Genomic DNA, 22697 nt, shown 5'->3' on the forward strand with positions numbered 1-22697 from the left:
TACTTCTTAATTTCTCAAAGGAAAAACATCAACCTATATCTAAAGATTGTTGACATCTAGTGGAAGCCATAGGAACTGCAACCAGGTGCTTCATTAATCCAGTTTCCCATAGAAAACCAATAGGAAACACAGTGAACTCAGTTATCTTTTTCCTGGATGGTTTGTCCCCGGGGTTTCACCTGCCAAATAAGTTCATTTATACTCACATACATTATTGTAACAGTTTTAGAAACCTTAGAGTGTTTTCCATCCAAATATACCAATTATATGCATACCCTAGCTTCTGAGCCTGAGAACCAGGCGGTTTACTTTGGGAACGCTTTTCATCCGGACGTGAAAATACTGCCCCATATCCCAAAGAGGTTTTAAGCAGACAACAATGCGATAGTGGTCTGCTTAGTTAATTGACTTCCATTGGGTGGGAAAATGAAGGAGTGGGCTGTCTCGCTACTTCTTCCGTCTCTGCTTGAGACTACAGAATGCTGAGTCACAATGACAAGGCAGAAATACAACCAGGGCAGAGCCTAAGTCAGTCCATACTGTAGTAGAACCAACAGGAGGTTATGACAGGAATAAGCGGGGGGCGCAAATTTCACTGGGGACAGGGGGACATGCATTTTTAACCCCCCCCCCCCAGTTTTATCATTGGAATGTGTTACAGAACAAGGCAACGGTGTGCTTTAGGACCATGCGGATAACTCCGAGCAGTCGGGTAGGCTGTTTGCAGTGTTTATTCGACCCCCCCAAAATATAAATATATATGTCCCCCCCACATCTAAAACCAAAGTTGTGCCCCTGGAAAAAATAGTGGGAGGGATCAATAGGGAGAGAGGGGGAGGGGGAAAGAGTACAGACTAAAAACACTGTGTCAACCTCCAGAACTTCAATAGAAAGAGTTATGTAATGGTTTACCATTTACAGTATTACTTATTGTTTATAACTTTGTGCGGCTGGTCACATGATGGACCCGGTCGTGACTTTAACAACTTAACACAGGTTCTCGGGGTTGAACATTACAGAAAAGATTTGCATAAAAAAATTAAGACAATTCTTTGTCAATTTCAATTTTAATGCTATGCTTGCACTTCTGCAAAAATAAGGTCACTTAGAACAACCTGGACTCAGGGGTAGACGTAACATAGTAAACGTAAATTCCAGATACTCCAATTAGTATGACATGTTTTGTATGTATGTATTAATTTGTGGATGTCCATCATCCATTTCATATTATATTTTACCAATTGTAATTCGTATTATATGTTACGAATTGCTAAACATATGATATGTTACGAATTCCAATTTGTTGTGGCTAACGTTAGCTCTCGGTGGCTAGGTGCTAATGTTAGCTAGGTGGCTAAAGTTAGCTAGGCTAGGGGTTAGGGTTTAAGGTTAGGTCTAAGGTCAAAGTTAGGAGTTAGGTTAAAGGGTTACGGTTAGGGTCAGGGGAAGGGTTAGCTAACATGCTAAGTAGTTGCAAAGTAGCTACAAAGTAGTAAATCATTGTAAAGTTGCAAATTAGCAAAAAAAGCTAAAGTTGTCTGTGATGAGTTACAAGCAACCATTGGGATGCTAGACGTTCGCGTTATATGCTCACCCAAACTTATCCTTTAAGCATGACACATAATTTAGTCAAAAAGTGATGTCCCTTTTCGCAAAAAAAAGGAATGCCAAGTATGTCACAGCCCTTTTAGTAACACCGGTTTAAGCATGAGTCTACTGTCACTCCCAAAGTCTGAAGAGGCTTCGACTCATTGTCTCCAAAACTTTGTTTGCGCTCATAATGAAAACATTACGCTATAAAGTGAGGTTCAGTCTGAAACAGTTGCTCAAAGTAACAGAGAGCAGGGCACATACTTCAAGGACTATCTATGTTGAAGACCCTTACCCCCATTTGAAGCAGCTTCATATTTTTTCAACAAACAATGAACCTAGATAGTAGCTGTGACAAACTGATAGAGCCTGTTTTGGCATACATTTTAGGAAAAAGGGGGTCCTGTTCTCAAACAACTGGAGAAGAGGCACTACCTTACATACTAGGCCAGGAAAGACCAGGGGCTGTATAAATCAGTGGAGGCTGGGGGGAGGAGCTTCCCCGTCCATGTAATGTTAATCAATGTGATCGAAATGGCTAAACTGATCCTAAATCGGCAATCTTACTCTGAGAGGCTTGATGCATACTGCCCCAGAAGACCTAAGCTGTGTTCAAATACTTAATGAGTACATACTGCATACTATATACTATTAGTTCATAGGGTTCCCGAATGGCGCAGCGGTCTAAGGCACTGCAACTCAGTGCAAGCGACGTCACTATAGTACTTGAAAATAAGAATTTGTTCTTAACCTGTTGAGGACAGACGTTCCACTAGCGGAACCCCTAGCCAACAGCCAATGGCATCGCACGGAGCAAAATACGAAACCAACTAAAATACCACAATTCAATTTTCTCAAACAATCAACTATTTTACAACATTTTAAAGATAAGACTCTCGTTAATCTAACCACATTGTCCGATTTCAAAAAGGCTTTACAGCGAAAGCAAAACATTAGATTATGTTAGGAGAGTACATAGACACAAATAATCACACAGCCATTAGCCAAACAAGCATATATGTCACATAAACCCAAACCACAGCTAAATGCAGCACTAACCTTTGATGATCTTCATCAGATGACAATCCTAAGACATTATGTTATACAATACATGCATGTTTTGTTCAATCAAGTTCATATTTATATCAAAAACCAGCTTTTTACATTAGCATGTGATGTTCAGAACTAGCATACCCACCGAAAACTTCCGGTGAATTTCCAAAATTACTCATGATAAACGTTGACAAAATACATAACAATTATTTTAAGAATTATAGATACAGAACTCCTTTATGCAATCGCTATGTTCGATTTAAAATAGCTTTTCGGCGAAAGCACATTTTGCAATATTCTGAGTATATAGCTTGGCCATCACAGGCTAGCTAATTTGACACCCACCAAGTTTGGGGCTCACTAAACTCAGAATTACTATTAGAAAAATTGGATTACCTTTGCTGTTCTTCGTCAGAATGCACTCCCAGGACTTCTACTTCAACAACAAATGTTATTTTGGTTCCAAATAATCCATAGTTATATCCAAATACCTCCGTTTTGTTCGTGCATTCAGGTCACTATCCGAAGGGTAACGCGCGAGTGCATTTCGTGACAAAAAAATTCAAAATATTCCATTAGCGTACTTAGAAGCATGTCAAACGCTGTTTAAAATAAATGTTTATGATATTTTTCTCGTAAAATAGTGATAATATTCCAACCGGGCAACGTTGTATTCATTCAAAGGCTGAAAGAAAAGAATGGAGAAGTCTCGTGAACGCGCATCTCAGTCTCACCGTCACCAGGCTGACCACTTACAAACAGAGCTGTTGGACTTTTCCCAGAGAAAGCAGACACCCCATTCCACTTTCTGGCGGCTTTAGAGAGCCAATGGAAGCCTTAGAAAGTGTGACGTTACAGCACAGATGCTGTAATGTCGATAGAGATGCAACAGAAGGACAACAAATTGTCAGACAGGGCACTTCCTGAATGGAACCTTCGCAGGTCTTGGCCTGCCATATGAGTTCTGTTATACTCACAGACACCAGTCAAACAGTTTTAGAAACTTTAGAGTGTTTCCTATCCAAATCTACTAATTATATGCATATTCTAGTTTCTGGGCAGGAGTAGTAACCAGATTAAATCGGGTACGTTTTTTATCCAGCTGTGAAAATACTGCCCCCTACCCCAAAGAAGTTAACTGACTTGCCTAGGTTAAATAAAGGTTACATTTGAGTATACTGTAAAAGAACTGTAAACTTTTAGTTGAGCTTACTAGCACTTTGACTGTCTACCAGAAGCTGATGCTGTTGATATGCAACCTCTTGCTAGCTTGTTAGCATTACAAATTACTAGCTAGACATCATACGATTTCAGATGTGTTTGTAAATTCAATCTGGTGTGCCAGAGTACGCTCTGGGCGTTTGTAAATTCAGAGCGTTGTCAGATTGTCCGTTCATAAATTCAAAGTGTTTTGCTCTCTGAGCATTCAGAGCCCACACTGGACGCTCTGGCCGAGGAGTAGGGTTCATCCAAGCGTTCTGACCTCACAATGGCAGTCAAGCACCCAAGCTAACTGGCTAACTTTGGCTAGCTTGCTAGCTACTTCCAGACACAAATGAGAGAACACTTCACTCTGACCATTTTACTCAACCTAGCAGAGCTGGTTAGGCTGCTTTCATGTTATCCAGAGCATTGGTGACTGTAACTGTGGTGCTGGCAACAATTTAATTACTCTTTTTTTGCAGACATTTACTGACACCGGTTATATTCAATGGGTGTTACGTTTGTAAATTCATCAATTAATCTGCGCTTTGGCACACTCAGATGAGAGTACTCTGAAATCGGAGTAGATAGCCAGAGCAAATTAACTATGTCCATTGAGAACGAACAATGACTATGCCACTTAGCTAAGCCTGATGTCTTAATAGCCAACTAAATGTATGTTAGGTAGCTAGCTAACATAACGGTACATACTACTGTAATGATATGCTATGCGGTTCGTAAGTATAGCGTTGCTAAAGAATTGTAACGTAACTTATTTGAAAATTAATTACATCGCTGAACATTTTCTTAACATTTGTCATAGCTAGTTAAAGCAATGAAATTGTATTCACTCTCGTCGGACTTCAGCTGCATATTTTCCGACATTTTCTTAAAATCTGAAACCGTTGGGAGGCCACGCCCGTTTTCTGAAGAATTGCATTATGGGCCTTGAAAGCACAGAAATAATGTCAATTTTGCCTAATTTAGTACGACATCCGGGAACTTCTGGCATACTAACTATATCCATACTGTGACCAATAACCATACTACATACTCCACTTACATCACAAATAGTATGGTTAGTGCAGTTAGTATGAGTATTCGAACACAGCTCTAGTTCTTATGAATACCAGTGATGTTGCAAATACAGGGATGTATTGAACAATAACCCAGCACCCTGAAAGCACCCTGTCAACAGTTGTGGAAGATCAGGTCATGTGAACTGAAGTTCTTAGGAAGGTTACTTTATTACTGTAGTCTTTGATTTTCATTAGCTGTAAAAAGTTTTCCACTTCACAGTTTTAGCTTAATAACCCATGTATTGTTAGATTTATGTAGCTACTGATTTTGTGTAGTTATTTCTAGGCTAATGTAATCAACTTTGATATACCATTTGTCAACTACAATATGTCATTTGAAACCGAAAGGTCTATCATCAAATACCATTTCTACAAAAGCCAGCCTTTCTTTCTCTGTCCACTACTGTATTCCCATACATCATACTGAAAAATGAATTAATATGAAAAAAGTGTGATAAACCCTACAGTTTTTCTTTTGACTGCATTCTGGAAAAGGTACATAATTAAGCTACATGTGCTATTGAAACATGTGCTCTTAGAGAATGAAACAGAAGTTTACAGAACTGCGTCTCATAGTTCGATTCCTTTTATATCCTAAATCAAATGTAGACATAGACTATTTCTCAATTAGCCCAATATTAGAATGTGTTCAAATTCTTCCTATTTTCTTCTAAGGATATAACACACACACCTTTTTCAACAATAAGCGCTGTAGTTAGACCTGCACTGTAGCATTGCTTTTGGCTGATACTACTGCTTTAGTTGTTTCCAATAAAATGTTACTTTGTATTAACCAAAGTTTAAAAAAAATTAACAGACCGAGATGAAGAGGTCAAGGCGAGAGCATTTACTCCGCCCAAAATCTGTCCGCATGAGATAAGGCCATTTATTTGTGGAGGTATACAACAGAGTGTCAAATTACTTAAGGATTTTGATCGAATAGAAGTTTCGTAATGTTTAAGCTTTTACAAAAGCTTTTACAAACGCCGACATGTATACTATATTTTGATGCACGTTGCATTCCGGCAACTTTGAGAAAAACGACGTTGAGTTGTGCGTGTTGTTTACACGCGTACCTGCCCTCTCATTGGTTAGAATCTTGCCTGTCTTCAATCGTTGAGCACAATGTATTTCCATTGTTAGAGTTGTCACTCGTCTCTCTTGTTAATATAATAAATAATCTTAGCTTTAGGTCATGAGGTGTATGAGTGGGCTCGTCGTCAAATGATCCGCCTAGTTCCTGTTGAAATTCTAAAGGTGATTGGCTACGCTCTGTGAGAGTGGATTTCACTGACGCGTTCCGTTCGGAACAATAAATAGAGGGAACAAGGCTCCTTCCACTTCACAAGTCTGAGAAGACGCATGAAGAAGTTCTTGCTTCAACAGTGATTGAACGGAACTCCTCTGCCTTCGTCCCGCACTATAGAACATTCCGGATTGATAACCTAACACTTACTTTAACTGTAATAGCAAAATAGTCTGAGAAACCCTGTTTTTGTACCTTTCATTTAGATATAGAAGAAAATCTGCCAAGATGGAGTCTCAGATCCGCCAGAACTATCACCACGATTGCGAAGTTGCAATCAATCGGATGATCAACATGGAGATGTTTGCCTCCTACACCTACACTTCAATGGTAAGGAGTCTACCAAGATGACCGTTTTGTTGATCTACCTGTGTATTATTATTCCTGGGCCTAAATGGCATTTTTCACCTGACATTTCTACAGGCCTAGACAATTAAAGAGCCAAGAAATGTAGCTCCCTGAAGTTCATATTTGAGTTTTTACTTTGTTATTAAGAGCTTTCAGGTAGATATAGCATTCAAATGAAGCCGGGAATCCATCCTACCTTGGACAGAGCGCGTAACAACTCGTTGACGGGGTACTTGTCAGGTTACCAAGTAGACTACAGACTAGACTGATTCATGCCTTTGTCATCAAGTTTAGTTGCCACAACAAGAACAGCATGCTGTCATGTTTTTTTTCTTCTTCTAAACACACTGTTTTATGTTTATCCACCCAGGCTTTCTATTTCTCCCGTGACGATGTGGCTCTGCCTGGCTTCGCGCATTTCTTCAAGGAGAACAGCGACGAGGAGCGGGAGCACGCCGACAAGCTACTCTCCTTCCAGAACAAGAGAGGTGGACGCATTTTACTCCAGGACATCAAGGTGAGCCCCTGAGCATCGAAAAACACATTTAGATTGTAGGCTGATGGATAATGTCTTTACTCCATGGAGGAGAGTGTCTACAGCATTAAGTTGATGTAGAGAACCTGGAGTAGTTCTGAACATTTTGTCTCTAACCACTGAACTGACAGTGTGAGGGGTGTAACTCTGTTCACTTTATCCTAACCTTAATGTCTGCTAGTAGTCCCTAACACTTCTGTTAACTCTGTCCTGTGTAGAAGGCAGAACGTGATGAGTGGGGCAATGGGCTGGAGGCCATACAGTGTGCTCTGCAGCTGGAGAAGAATGTGAACCAGGCCCTGCTGGACCTGCACAAGATTGCCTCTGACAAGGTTGACCCCCATGTAAGTTATATTGGAACTGCACATACCATGTATATATCACATAGAATACAGGTACTGTCCCAGGAGATGATCAGGTTGTTGTAGCTCTGATATCTAATGACACAGGATTGTGACCTGCTTCACATGCACACAATAGTCCAGATGCACACTATACACACAATGCAGCTAATGCAGAAGGGGCAGCAGGTTGCCTAGTGGTTAGAGCGTTGGGCCAGTAATAAAGGTTGCTGGATTGAATCCCCGAGCTGACCAGGTAAAAATGTTCTGCCCCTGAACAAGGCAGTTCAGAACTGTTCCACGTTAGATTCTCATTGTAAATAAGAACTTGTTCTTAACTGACTTGCCTAGTTAAAAAAAGCTGGAAACACTATCTGCACTTATGCCATTACCACCAGGTTCTTGTTACTGTATCTACAATAGTCTGTAGTTATTCTCTTGTCTGACCTGTTTTCCCTCTTTAGCTGTGTCACTTCCTGAAGACCCATTACCTGAATAAGCAGGTGGAGGCCATTAAGAAGCTGGGTGACCACATCACCAACCTCACCAAGATGGATGCTGTCAAAAACAAGATGGCAGAGTACCTGTTTGACAAGCACACCCTGGGAGGCCAGAGCTAAACCACTTCATCCCCAGGCTACAGCATCCAGCCCCAGACCAGGACTCCTGGCTTCTCTGATAGATCCTACTGGCTTTGCATTTATAGGGAGGGGAGAGTGTTAAACTGGTGCAGTGCAACACAGCTGTAACATTGAGGTGTTTTTGTTGACAACACTATTGTATTGGAGGCAAGGCATCTTGTAAAACAATACAAATAAAGTGTTGACCTGTAGTAATGGATGTTGTAACAGTCTATTCAGTTTCTTTGCTCCGTCTTACTGAGCATCTCAATTTCCTAGTGATAAATACTGACAATTGTAGACCTACTAGTAACTGAGGGTCATAACAATAGGAAAAGTTTAACATGAGGTTTATAAAGGACATTACCTGTCACCAGAAGGCACTAGTAAAATAAATGTTACAGACATGTCAATTAAGGGCCCAACTGTCAACGCTTTACCCATAAGTGAAGTGGGTAACTAGTCAATGTGGACCTTTACTCTGTATCTCAGAAGGTCATCATTAGACAACCTAGAGGTAAATCAAAACCTTTCTTCCTGCTCGGTAAATCCATATGGCACATTTCTCTAGTAATGTGAAGTTTGGCTCGTATTGACACAAAATTAAATCTTTACAGTTGGTAATGCCCAATAGTTCCCCTACAGCAAACTATGAACTGAATTCTCAAAATAGTAATGATTCTACAAGCCTCTAGTTCACCATAAGGGGCTTATTGGAGCTGTCATATGGTTGTAAAGCTACTGGTAATTACCCAAAATTACTGAAGTCTTCTGTAGTTAACAGGGAATCTAACTTCGGTAATATAAACTTCAACTGGGAATATTGCTATTTTTCATGTGTCCATATAGTGCATGGGTTTCTAGTGGATAGACCAGATGGTTGAAGGGGAAAATAACCTTAGTGTTTTATCAACAATGGCATTCTCAATAAATCTGCAACGCATCCCTTTTTCTTTACACAACTGCCACCAACATTTACAACCATGAAATATTGACATGGTAAAAATGTTGATTACTTTTTAAATTAAAGGTAATAGCATTCTAAGTTGGTTTATATTTAGGGTAATGTTTTGTGGCGTTGACATTCTATTTTAAAGTATATTTTACATGTGATAAGGCCACACGGAAGACCAGAGAGTTGTGATAATTTGAAGTACCCAAAAAGGCCACTAGATGGCACCTGACTAAATGATGTTCCTTGACGTTTACCAACATCTCTTTATGGATCCTTGTTGCCTACTGTCAAAGCAGCAGTTACTCTTCATGGGGTCCAGCAAAATAAATGCAGTTCAATACTATTAAAACGTTACATTACGAAACAGATTTCACAACACATTAAGGGTTTGCCCTCAGGCCACTACTCTACTACCACATATCTATAACACAACATCCATGTGTGTGTGTCTATAGTGAATATGTTACTGTGTCTGTGCCTATGTGTCTCTTCACAGTCCCTGCTGTCTCATAAGGTGTATTTTTATCTATTTTTTAAATCTTATTTTACTGCTTGAATGAGTTGCTTGATGTGGTAACGTAGCCATGTCATGGCTCTATGTACTACTGTGCACCGCCCATAGTCTGTTCTGGACTTGGGGACTGTGAAGAGACTTGGTGGCATGTCTTGTGGGGTATGCACTGGTGTCTGAGTTGTGTGCTAGTAGTTTAAACTGACAGCTCGGTGCATTCAGCATTCCAATACTTCTCACAAATACAAGTAGTGATGAAGTCAATCTCTCCTCTTACTCTGAGCCATGAGAGATTGACATGCATAATGTTAGCTCTCTGTGTACATTTAAGGGTGAGCCGTGCTGCCCAGTTCTGGGCCAATTGTAATTTTCCGAAGTCCCTCTTTGTGGCACCTGACCACACGACTGGACAGTAGTCCAGGTGCAACAAAACTAGGGCCTGTAGGACCTACCTTGTTGATAGTGTTGTTAAGAAGGCAGAGCAGTGCTTTATTATGGACAGACCTCTCCCATCTAACTAATTTTTGCTATCGTTCTTTTTTTACATCTGTTATTAGACAGTGGCAACGATGATGATTATGAACATGGTCTTTTGCCTGCTAATGCCTGCAATGCAGTGAAGAAAACGATATGACAACAATAACATCTAATGTAACTGGCCCCTCTAACAGTACAACTGGCCCCAGTTGAAATGGCGTAGAACCGCCACTGGCAGTGATTACACCTGCTGTGGTAGCTGATGTGTATAGTGTTGAGTCATCAGCGTACATAGACACACAGGCTTCACTCAGCGCCAGTGGCAAGTCATTAGTAAAGATAGAAAAAGTAAGGGGCCTAGACAGCTGCTCTGGGGAATGCTTGACTCTACCTAGATTATGTTGGAGAGGCAGGGACACGACCCCCATCCTTGGAAAAATATTATTTGTCCCCCCAATATATCACTGAAACATAACTATGTAATTTAAATAATATTAATAATACGCAATGAAAGTAATTGTGCTGATTATAGACACTTTGTAGCGCGTTTTTAAGTTTCAAAAGATTGCGACCCCCCCCACCCCCACAGTGTTTGAATCCACTGCCAGTTCCTTAGTTGGCAAGGTAACAGAGGGGTCGTATCTACTCTCTGAAAGGCACTCAATGAACTCAATGAACGTAACTGAAGTGAGGTTAATCCAGTCAATCGCGCACACACACTAGCTGAATATGCAGAGCTAGCGCGCAAATATTAACTATTAAGCTAGCTAGTACCTATTCCATTTATGTGGCCTCGTCAAAGATGGAATCTTTGCTATCGTCAATTTATTCCAAGATCAGCATGCAGATGATGTAAGTTAGTGCTTCAAAGTCCCTGCGATAAGGTTAGCGATAAACTGAAGTCCAAACTGAACAGAACTACACTCTCTTCTACCATTGTCTTAAATATATTTAATGGGTCTTGTTGCAAAAGCTAAATTGTCGCAAGGGAACTTTTATTTATTTATTTATTTATTTTATTTCACCTTTATTTAACCCGGGTAGCAAAGATTATAGCAAACACCACTGAAACGGAATTGGTGCTCGCTAGCTTTGCAAATTCAGCTATTGTTGGAAGCCAGCCAATATGAAACAAACTATTAAAATTACAAAAGGTTGCAGCATATGTTGTGTAAATGGTGAACTCATACAGCTGTCAACTCTTGTCATTTTAATCCGTTTCACATTTGCTAGCTACCTTTTAGATCGAAGCCCAACTAGAATGATAAAAGATAAGATGATAGAAGCCCATCTCCTACTGTAAATAACCTACACACTGTGTGTGTGTGTGTGTGTAGCCAGCCAGCCAGCCAGGTAGAAAAATGGCAGAAAAATAAAAGACGGACATCAGAGTATTTTTCAGTACACCAAAACGCAAAGTAATAACCTTTGTAGCCTAATATCTCAAAGACTAGTTGATAAAATGTTCATAAGAAAGAAATGAAATTCTAATGGAAATGTTTCACAATGATGTCATTAGGCAGAGCAGGCAACAGATGGCACACAGACAGCAGAGTTGGGGACAGATATGCAGGGACAGACTGGCAGAGACAGGGAGTCTCAGGTAATTTTGTTGAGTCTTTGTTTGGCAACAATTTGAAAGGTTCTCCATTTTTTTGACTTGTAAAATAGGAACATAATTGGAAAATGCCATGGATACCTCCACTCTCAACTTAAACTGGTGACTGAACTAAGATTTGTTAAAGGCAATGGTATTGCTGTTGTGATTAGTTGTGTAGTTTTGGGTACCGGTAGTTAGGAGTACGGCAAACACCTTATTTCTTTGGTTCCTTAATATACGTTTACCATATTACAATGTAGGCTATGTGTTACAGCACTACTTTTGGTGTCCCCCTCAGGAATTGCTCTTGAGAAAATGTAATGTAATTGTCCCCTCCAATGTTGATATCAGATTTTCGCCCCTGTGGAGAGGATTCCATTAAAGAACACCCTCCTTGTTTTTTTAGACAGGTAACTATAGATCCACAATATAGCATTGGATGCAAAGACATAACACTTACACTTTTACCAGCTGCAGATTATGATCAATAACATCAAAAGCTGCAAAGAAGTGTTTAAAACATATTTTTTTAAATGTTTCTGTATTGAATAATTATAATTCTTTATATTTTATTTAGCTAGGCAAGTCGGTTAAGAACATCTTCTTATTTACAATGACGGCCTACCCTGGACGACCCTGGTTCAATTGTGCGCCGCCCTATGGGACTCCCAATCACAGTCAGATGTAAACAGCCTAGATTTGAACCAGGGACTGTAGTGACACCTCTTGCACTGAGATGCAGTGCCTTAGACCGCTGCACCACTCGGTAACCAATTGGTCCAGCATCGTCCGGGTTAGGGGAGAGTTTGTCTGGGGTAGGCCGTCATTGTAAAATAAGAATTTGTTCTTTTTTTATTTAACTTTTATTTATCTAGGCAAGTCAGTTAAGAACAAATTCTTATTTACAATGACGGCCTACCACGGCCAAACCATAACCCGGACGGCGCTAGGCCAATTGTGTGCCACCCTGTGGGACTCCCAATCACGGCCGGTTGTGATACAGCCTGGAATCGAACCAGGGTTTGTAGTGACTTCTCTAGCACTGAGAGTTATGTAATGGTTAACCATTTACAGTATTACTTACTGTTTATAACTTTTTGCGGCTGGTCACATGATGGACCAGGTCGTGACAACTTAACACGTTCTCTGGGTTGAACATTACAGAAAAGATTTGCAGAAAAAAAATGAAGAAAATACTTTGTAAAATGCTATTTTAATGCTCTGTTTGCCCTTCTGCTAAAACAAGGTCACTTAGAACAACCTGGACTCAGGGGTAGACGTAACATAGTAAATGTAAATCTGGGATACTCCAATTAGTATGGTATGTTTTGTATGGTATGTATTAATTTGTGGAAGTCCACCATCCATTCGTATGATATGTTACGAACTGCAATTTGTACATTATGTTACGAATTGCAATTTGTACAATATGTTAGGAATTTGCAAAACATATGATTTGTTACGAATTCCAATTAGTTGTGGCTAACGTTAGGTCGCTGGCTAGGTGGCTAATGTTAGCTAGGGTAGGGGTTAAAGTTAGGGTTAGATCTAAGGTTAAGATTAGGATTTAGATTAAACGTTTAGGGCTAGGGGAAAGGTTAGCTAAAATGCTAAAGTTGGTCAGTGATGAGTTTCAAACAAGCAAACTTATCCTTTAAGCATGACACATCATTTAGTCAAAAAGTGATGTCACTTTCCACCAAAAAAGAAAGAATTCCAAGTATGTCACAGCCCTTTTGTAGCACCATTTTAAGTTTGCAGACGACACAACAGTGGTAGGCCTGATCACCGACAACGACGAGACAGCCTATAGGGAGGAGGTCAGAGACCTGGCTGGGTGGTGCCAGAATAACAACCTATCCCTCAACGTAACCAAGACTAAGGAGATGATTGTGGACTACAGGAAAAGGAGCACCGAGCACGCCCCCATTCTCATCGACGGGGCTGTCGTGGAGTAGGTTCAGAGCTTCAAGTTCCTTGGTGTCCACATCAAGAACAAGCTAGAATGGTCCAAACACACCAAGACAGTCGTGAAGAGGGCACGACAAAGCCTATTCTCCCTCAGGAAACGAAAAAGATTTGGCATGGGTCCTGAGATCCTCAAAAGGTTCTACAACTGCAACATCGAGTGCATCCTGACCGGTTGCATCACTGCCTGGTACGGCAATTGCTCGGCCTCCGACCGCAAGGCACTTCAGAGGGTAGTGTGTACGGCCCAGTACATCACTGGGGCAAAGCTGCCTGCCATCCAGGACCTCTACACCAGGCGGTGTCAGTGGAAGGCCCTAAACATTGTCAAAGACCCCAGCCACCCCAGTCATAGACTGTTCTCTCAACTACCACATGGCAAGCAGGTACCGGAGTGCCAAGTCTAAGACAAAAAGGCTTCTCAACAGTTTTTACCCCCAAGCCATAAGACTCCTGAACAGGTAACCAAATGGTTACCCGGACTATTTGCATGTGTGCCCCTCTCAACCCCACTTTTACGCTGCTGCTACTCTCTGTTTATCATATATGCATAGTCACTTTAACTATACATTCATGTACATACATGAATTGGCCCGACCAACCAGTGCTTCCGCACATTGGCTAACCGGGCTATCTGCATTGTGTCCCACCACCTGACAACCCCTCTTTTTACGCTACTGCTACTCTCTGTTCATTATATATGCATAGTCACTTTAACCATACCTACATGTACATACCACCTCAATAAGCCTGACTAACCGGTGTCTGTATATAGCCTTGCTACTGTTATTTTCAAATGTCTTTTTACTGTTGTTTTATTTCTTTACTTATCAACATACACACACGCACACACTCCTTTTTTTTCGCACTATTGGTTAGAGCCGTAAGTAAGCATTTCACTGTAAGGTCTACACCTGTTGTATTCGGCGCCGTGACAAATAAACTTTGATTTGGTTTGATTTTAAGAATAAGTCTACTGTCACTCTGAACAGTCTGAAGAGGCTTTGACTCATTGTCTCCAAAACTTTGTTTGCACTATAAAGTGAGGTTCAGTCTAGAACAGTTGATCAAAGTAACATAGAGCAGGGCACATACTTCAAGGATTATCTATGTTGAAGAAGACCCTTACCCCCATTTGAAGCAGCTTTATCATTTTTCAACAAACAATTAACCTAGATAGTAGATATGACAAACTGACTGATAGAGCCTGTTTTGGGTTATATATTAGGAAAAATGTGTTTCTGTTCTTAAACGATTCGAGTAGAGGCACTACCTTACATACTAGGCCAGTACAGACCAGGGGCTGTATAAAGGTATCAAGCCTGTTAGAATAGGATTAGATGTAATGTTATTCAATATGATCTAAAAGACAAAAACTGAAACTAAATCAGCACTGAGACGTTTGATACATACTGCCCCAGAAGACCTAGTTCTTATGAATACCATACTGCGTTCATCCACCTCTGGCCTGCTTGCCTCCCTACCTCTGCGGAAGCACAGTTTCCGCTCAGCCCAGTCAAAACTGTTCGCTGCTCTGGCACCCCAATGGTGGAACAAGCTCCCTCAAGACGCCAGGACAGCGGAGTCAATCACCACCTTCCGGAGACACCTGAAACCCCACCTCCTTAAGGAATACCTGGGATAGGATAAGGTAATCCTTCTAACCATCCCCCCCCCTCCACCCTCCCCCCAAAAAAGATATAGATGTACTATTGTAAAGTGGTTGTTCCACTGGATATCATAAGGTGAATGTACCAATTTGTAAGTCGCTCTGGATAAGAGCGTCTGCTAAAGGACGTAAATGTAAATGTTAAGAATACCAATGATGTTTCAACTACATGGATGTATTGAACAATAACCCAGCACCCTGAAAGCACCCTGTCAACAGTTGTGGAACATCAGGTCATGTGAACTGAAGTTCTTAGGAAGGTTACTTTATTACTGTAGTCTTTGATTTTCATTAGCTGTAAAAAGTTTTCCACTTCACTGTTTTAGCTTAATAACCTATGTGTGGTTAGATGTATGTAGCTACTGATTTTGTGTAGTTATTTGGAGGCTAATGTGATCAACTTTGATCGACCATTTGTCAACTACAATATGTCATTTGAAACCAAAAGGTGTATCATCAAATACCAATTCTACAAAAGCCAAAATGTCTGTCTCAAGCCTGCGTGAAGGGTTTGGTGGTGAGTTTCTGAACTGTTAGAGTTAGACCAAGAGTTTAAAGTAATACAGAAAAATATTGGTATTTGAGATCTGAGGCACTGCATATCAGTGCTAGGGGCGTCACTACAGACCCTGGTTCGATCCCGGGCTGTATCACAACCGGCCGTGATCAGGAGTCCCATAGGGCGGCGCAATATTGAATCAGAGTCGTCCGGGTTAGGGGAGCACTGCGTGAAGCCTGAGGGGGTTGTGCTGATTGAACGGATTTGTGACAGCAGGTTAAATGGCGTCCCTTGACAAGGCAAGAGCAAGATGTATGTCAGGAGAAGTGCAGTATTATCAGAAGGAGAGTTACACTCAACGTGATCAAGACGAAGGAGATGATCGTGGACCGCAGGAAAAGGAGGACTGAGCACACCACCATTCTCATCGACAGGGCTGTAGTGGGTCAGTTTGAGAGCTTCAAGTTCCTTGGTGTCCACATCACCAACAAACTAACATGGTCCAAGCAGAGGGCACGACAAAACCTATTCCCCCTCAGGAGACTGAAAAGATTTTGCATGGGTCCTCAGGGTAGCCTAGTGGTTAGAGCGTTGGAAGTTCAAATCCTTGAGCTGACAAGGTACAAATCTGTTGTTCTGCCCCTGAACAGGCAGTTAACCCACTGTTCCTAGGACGTCATTGAAAATAAGAATTTGTTCTTAACTGACTTGCCTAGTTAAATAAAATAAAAATCCTCAAAAGGTTTTACAGCAGCACCATCGAGAGCATCCTGACGGGTTGCATCACTGCCTGGTATGGCAACTGCTCGACCTTCGACCGCAAGGTACTACAGCTTGTACGGCCCAGTACATCACCGGGTCCAAGCTTCCTGCCATCCAGGACCTCCATACCAGGCAGTGTACTGTTCTCTCTGCTCCCGCACAGCACGCGGTACCGGAGTGCCAAATCTAGGTCCAAAAGGCTTCTAAACCACTTCTACCCCCAAGCCATAAGACTCCTGAACATCTAATCAAATGGCTACCCAGACCATTTGCATTGCCCCCCCCCCCATCTTATTATGCATAGTCACTTTAATAACTCTACCTACATGTACATACTACCTCCATTACCTCGACACCGGTGCCCCCGCACATTGACTCTGTATCGGTACCCCCCTGTATATAGCCCCGCTATTGTTAATTACTGCTGCTCTTTAATTATTTGTTATTCTTATCTTATACTTTTTTTTAGGTATTTTCTTAAAACTGCATTGTTGGTTAAGGCCTTGTAAGTAAGCATTTCAATGTGAGGTCTCCACCTGTTGTATTCGGCGCATGTGACAAATAAAATTTGATTGGATTTGATTTGACTTGTAATACGGAAGAAGAATGGAGGGAAAAAGAGAGGCAGAGGAGGTCTAAGAGAGAGAGGGAGGAAGAGGGTGAGCTTGAGTCGGTAAAAAATGGCGGGAAAAAAAGAGATGGTTTGTTAAAGAAGATTGGTAGAAGGTGTAAACAGAGAGTTGAAGACAGGAGGAGAAATGGAAGTGAATGAGGGCGAAGTATCAGAGGTGGTAGGTGTGGTGAAGTTCTCGGAGCCCGAGGCTTGCACCGAGGGGCAGGATAAAGATGAGTCTGTGACAGTAGGAGGGAAGTTTTTGGAAAAAGTGGACTCTTGCCTTTTGGCTGATCCATTTGAGGTTTCAGGGTGGGTGAAAACAGAGTTGGGTGCTGTGGAATCGGTGAGGGTAACCAGAAGTGGTCTTGTGATAATTATATGTGTTTCTGCTGGTCAGAGGTAGCAAGTGCACCGTGTTAAACGAATGGGGGCAAGAGATGTGAATTGTTCTGCTCTCAAGAAAAGGGCACCATTGAAAGGAGTGATTACTGGAGTAGCGGTAAATGTGAAAGTTGACCAACTGAAGGGGAAGATTCCCGGTGTTTGTGATGCTCGTCGTTTGGTGCGGCGCAGACACTGTGGTGTGAGTGGTGGAACAGAAGAGTCATTGTCTGTTCTTTTGAGTTTTGATGTTGAGTCTTTTCCCGACAAAGTGATGTTAGGATATATAAGTTATCCTGTACGAGATTTTATGCAGACTACATTACGTTGTTACTGGTGTCAAGCTGATGGGCATGTGGCAGCAGTGTGTAGGAGGAAGGATCCTGGGTGTGAGAAGTGTGCAGAAGGGCATGAAACAAAGAAATGTGTAGTATTGGGGAAAGTAGTGGTATGTGTTAATTGTAGGGGTGCCCATGGAGCTGGGGATCAGAAACGTCCCGTGCGAGAGAAGCAGGTTGAGGTTTCCAGGATTAGAGTAGTGCAGAAGTTGTCCTATGCTGAGGCAGTTAAGAAGTAGAGGAAGATGGGTCAAGGGGGGAGGGATCATGAGAGGAAGGGTGTGAGTAGTAGATCTGTACCAGTACAGAGGGATAAACCAACAAGTCATATATGTTTCAGTAAGATTGGATTTTTGGCATTTATAGTAATGGTTATCAACTGTACTGCAGGGATGGAACTAGAAAATAGAGGTTGTGGTGGGAGCTGCAGAGAGGTATTTGGGTGTGCGAGACTTGACATCAGAAGAGTTTTATCTCTTATCTCTTATTCTTATCTGTGTTTTTTTTAACTGCACTGTCGGTTAGGGGCTCGTAAGTAAGCGTTTCACTGTAAGGTCTACACCTGTTGTATTTGGCGCATGTGACTAATAAAATTTGATTTGATTTATGTTGAGTTACAGGGTGTGTTAAGTGGTGGTGTCCCATCCTTTCATGCTGTTGGCCTGAAGTAGGACTAAATAGATGTAAATAGTGGAGTATGGTATTGATTATTATTTTTTGTGAGTGTAGTTTTAGATGGTAGGGTATTTGTTGTATTTTTTGTTGTTGTGGTTGTTGATTAAAAAAAAAATAGGTAAAGTATAAGGGAGTTATACTCCAGTCTAGTAGGTGGCGGTAATGCAACATTTATTGTATGCCAACCTGCCGTTAAATATCATTGAAGAAGAGGGTCGATTTACTGACGCGGTCGGTTCGAAACAATAAATAGAGCGAACAAGGCTCCTTCCAGTTCACAAGTCTGAGAAGACGCATGAAGAAGTTCTTGCTTCAACAGTGATTGAACGGAACTCCTCTGCCTTCGTCCCGCACTATAGAACATTCCGGATTGATAACGTAACACTTACTTGAACTCTCTTAGTAAAATAATCTAAGAATCTCTATTTTTGTACCGTTAATTTTGATAGAAAATGAAAATAGAGTCTCAGATCCGCCAGAACTATCACGACGATTGCGAAGTTGCAATCAACCGGATGATCAACATGGAGATGTTTGCTTCTTATACCTACACTTCAATGGTAAGGGGACTGTAATTGTTGCTCTACCTAGTATTATTATGCCTGGGCCTAAATATTTTTCTGTACGCCTAGGCAATTAACAGCCTCGAGGTAGACCTATTATTCAAATAAAGCTGATAAATATGCTCTGTTCAATGACATATCTCCTTGACAGGTTAATTAGCAGGTTACCAAGTAGACTAATGAGTTTCCGGATCATATTGCTGTGTCAATCATGCACAGATCCCTCAATGATAGAATGAGTCATGTTTGACATGTTTCTAAACACTTGTCTGTCCACCCAGGCTTTCTATTTCTCCCGTGACGATGTGGCTCTGCCTGGCTTCGCGCATTTCTTCAAGGAGAACAGCGAGGAGGAGCGGGAGCACGCCGACAAGCTACTCTCCTTCCAGAACAAGAGAGGTGGACGCATTTTACTCCAGGACATCACGGTGAGCGCCTGAGCGTCGAAAAAAACACATTTACATTGTATACTGCGCAACATAAAAGAGCATTAACTTCTTCGTAGAGGGTTCTCTGGTAGAAAAGGTTCTTGTCTCAGTTGGAAAGGTTCTACCTGGAACCAAGTGGTTGATCTAGAATCTATGGCAAGAAGTCTAAAGAACCCTTTATAGTCAATCTAGAGCCTTTTCTTTAAAACTGTGAACATAAAGTTTTGGATGAGTAGTCATTCATGTTAATACAGTTCATTGTAAGGCACGCCCTATGTGGCTGCCCTGGTATTAGAGCAAGGTGGCCAGAGGAGAAAATGTCCTGACTGATTAGGCCTGAACACACTGCCTCCATTCCTTCATAACCACTGAACTGAGAGCATGAGGGGTGTAACTCCATCCACTCTATCCAAACTCTCCCAGTGTTAATATAATACATGCTCACTATTGGTCACGTGCACTGACTACAACAGGTGTACATTTACATTTAAGTCATTTAGCAGACGCTCTTATCCAGAGCGACTTACAAATTAGACTTTACAGTGACATGCGTACTTACGAGCCCATTCCCAACAATGCGGAGTTAAAAGTAAATATTTGCTAAATAAAAAAGGATATGGTAGGCTAGATACAAGTACCCCCGCACTTTCTCTCAGTACAAGGTAGTTGAGAGAATACAGTATGTAGGTAAGGGTGAAGAGTGACTAGGCAATCAGGATATGTGACTGGTGTCAATATGCATGTAGGCTTATGTAGTGTCTGGGGGTATGGCCTAGTGAGTGTGAAATAAGTGGTTTATACACATCTACTCAGACCCCTGTTTGCCTCCAGAACAGCCTGAATTTTTGGGGGGGATGTTCAGAAGGTGTCTGAAACAATCCACAGGGATGTTGGTCCATGTTCACACGCTGAAATCAGGCAGTTGCTGCAGATTTTACGGCGACGTAGTCATGCTGTGAACAGCCCGTTCCATCTCGTTCCAAAGATGCTCTATTGGTTTGAGGTCTTGGGACTGTGCAGTAAACTGAACTCGCTGTTCCAGGCAATGTTTTTCCACTCAATTGCTCACTGGAGTCACTTGTTTTTAGCTGAAAGGAGTGTAACCCGGTGTGGTCGTCTGCTGCAATAGCCCATCCGTGAGAATGATCGACGAGTTGTGTTCTGAGCTGGGTTTCTGGAAACCTTTGGGGTTGCAAGCGCCTTGCTCTATCAACTGAGCCACACCGACCCATATGTGCTTCATATATTCTAGCTTATGTGGTTGTTCATAGTCACTGTTAAAATGACTTCATCTTGATCTTTCTGCATTGGTTCCAATTGTCAGATACACAGATTTAATTGTCTAAACATCTGTTAGTAGTCCCTAACCCTCCTGTGTTCACTCTGTCCTGTGTAGAAGCCAGAAAGTGATGAGTGGGGCAATGGGCTGGAGGCCATGCAGTGTGCTCTGCAGCTGGAGAAGAATGTGAACCAGGCCCTGCTGGACCTGCACAAGATTGCCTCTGACAAGGTTGACCCCCATGTAAGTTATGGTGGAACTGCACATCACATGTATATATCACACAGAATACAGGTACTGTCCCAGTAGATGATTAGGTTGTTGTAGCTCTGATAACTGATGACACAGGATTGTGTGTGACCTGCCTATACACATGTGCAAAATAGTCCACAGATGCACACAATGCAGCTCATGCAGGAGTTACAGCTGCAAACACCTCATTATCTGCCATTACCACCAGGCTCTTGTGTTACTGTATCTACAATAGTCTGTAGTTCTCTTGTCTGACCTGTTTTCCCTCTTTAGCTGTGTGACTTCCTGGAGACCCATTACCTGAATGAGCAGGTGGAGGCCATTAAGAAGCTGGGTGACCACATCACCAACCTCACCAAGATGGATGCTGTCAAAAACAAGATGGCAGAGTACCTGTTTGACAAGCACACCCTGGGAGGCCAGAGCTAAACCACTTCCATCCCCAGGCTACAGCATCCAGCCTCAGACCAGGACTCCTGGCTTCTCTGATAGATCCTACTGGCTTTGCGTTTATAAGGAGGGTAGAGTGTTAAACTGGTGCAGTGCAACACAGCTGTAACATTGAGGTGTTTTTGTTGACAACACTATTGTATTTTGGAGTCAAGGCATCTTGTAAAACAATAAAAAAATATCACTCGTTTTTCTTTTCTAAGTGTTGACCTGTAGTAACGGATGTTGTAAAAGTCTATTCAGGTTCTTTGCTCCGTCTTACTGAGTATCTCAATTTCCTAGTGATAAATACTGACAATTGTAGACCTAGTGACTGAGGGTCATAACAATGGAAGTTTAACATTTAGAGGACATTACTTTTGACCACAGAGGGCACTATTACAAGATATGTTAAAGACATGTCAAATAAGGGCCCAACCGTTAACTCTACCCCTAAAAGTGAAATGGGTAACTACAGTCAATGTGGACCTTTACTCTGTGTATCTCAAAAGGTCGTCATTAGACGGCCTAGAGGTAAATCAAACCCTTGCGTCCTGCTCGGTAAATCCATATGGCGTATTTCTCTGGTAATGGGAAGATTGGCTCTTACTGACACCAAATTAAATCTTTACTCATTTTGTTTCAGTTGGTAATGCCCAGAAGTTCCCCTACAGCAAACTATGAACTGAATACTCAAAATGGTTATGATTCTACAAGCCTCTCGTTCACAATAAGGGGCTTATTGGAGCTGTCATATGTTTGCAAAGCTACTGGTAATTACCCAAAATTACTAAAGTCTTCTGTCATGAACAGGCAATCTAACTTTGGTAACTCATACTTTAACTGAAAATATTGCTATTTTTCATGTGTACATGGGTTTCTAGGTGATAGACCAGATGGTTGAAGGGGAAAGTAACTTGACATGGTAAAATTTACATTTTTATAAAGGTAATGGTATCTAATTTGGTTAATATTTAGAGTAATGTTTTGTTGCTTTGTCATTCTATTTTAAAGTATGTTACATGTAAGGCCACAGAGTGCCAGAGATTTGAGGTCTGAAGTACACAAAACGGCCACTAGATGGCACCTGACTAAATGAAATTATCCTTAATTTAGCAACATTAGTTATGGATTCCTATTAGCTGCTGTCAAGGCAGCAGTTACTCTTCACGGGGTCCCGCAAATTAAAGGCAGTTCTATACAATAAAACTAACATTACA

The 22697-nt window shown here is 41.5% G+C and overlaps 2 protein-coding genes across 2 annotated transcripts; both read left to right on the top strand.

The window, feature by feature from the left end:
• The first annotated feature begins 6216 nt into the window (after positions 1-6216).
• LOC106599278 (ferritin, middle subunit-like) lies at positions 6217-8291 on the top strand. Its single transcript, XM_045714921.1, has 4 exons — positions 6217-6561; positions 6950-7096; positions 7333-7458; positions 7920-8291. The coding sequence occupies exons 1-4, from the start codon at positions 6460-6462 to the stop codon at positions 8073-8075; spliced, it is 531 nt and encodes a 176-aa protein (XP_045570877.1). The 5' UTR covers positions 6217-6459; the 3' UTR covers positions 8076-8291.
• A 10432-nt stretch (positions 8292-18723) lies between these two features.
• On the top strand, positions 18724-21688 carry LOC106596145 (ferritin, middle subunit-like). Its single transcript, XM_014187464.2, has 4 exons — positions 18724-19086; positions 19371-19517; positions 20914-21039; positions 21322-21688. Exons 1-4 carry the CDS (start codon positions 18979-18981, stop codon positions 21475-21477), a joined length of 537 nt encoding a protein of 178 aa, XP_014042939.2. The 5' UTR covers positions 18724-18978; the 3' UTR covers positions 21478-21688.
• The last annotated feature ends 1009 nt before the right edge of the window (positions 21689-22697 follow it).

The sequence above is a fragment of the Salmo salar genome, chromosome ssa03 (assembly GCF_905237065.1).
Source record: "Salmo salar chromosome ssa03, Ssal_v3.1, whole genome shotgun sequence".
Lineage (NCBI taxonomy): Eukaryota > Metazoa > Chordata > Actinopteri > Salmoniformes > Salmonidae > Salmo > Salmo salar.

Excerpts from the sequence above, each read along its gene's own strand:
- LOC106596145 (XM_014187464.2), top strand. The coding sequence starts at position 18,979 with ATGAAAATAGAGTCTCAGATCCGCCAGAACTATCACGACGATTGCGAA. Across the intron at positions 19,087-19,370 it reads CTTATACCTACACTTCAATG|GCTTTCTATTTCTCCCGTGA; the intron begins GTAAGGGGACTG and ends CTGTCCACCCAG. Across the intron at positions 21,040-21,321 it reads CTGACAAGGTTGACCCCCAT|CTGTGTGACTTCCTGGAGAC; the intron begins GTAAGTTATGGT and ends TTCCCTCTTTAG.
- LOC106599278 (XM_045714921.1), top strand. The coding sequence starts at position 6,460 with ATGGAGTCTCAGATCCGCCAGAACTATCACCACGATTGCGAAGTTGCA. Across the intron at positions 7,097-7,332 it reads TTTTACTCCAGGACATCAAG|AAGGCAGAACGTGATGAGTG; the intron begins GTGAGCCCCTGA and ends TGTCCTGTGTAG. Across the intron at positions 7,459-7,919 it reads CTGACAAGGTTGACCCCCAT|CTGTGTCACTTCCTGAAGAC; the intron begins GTAAGTTATATT and ends TTCCCTCTTTAG.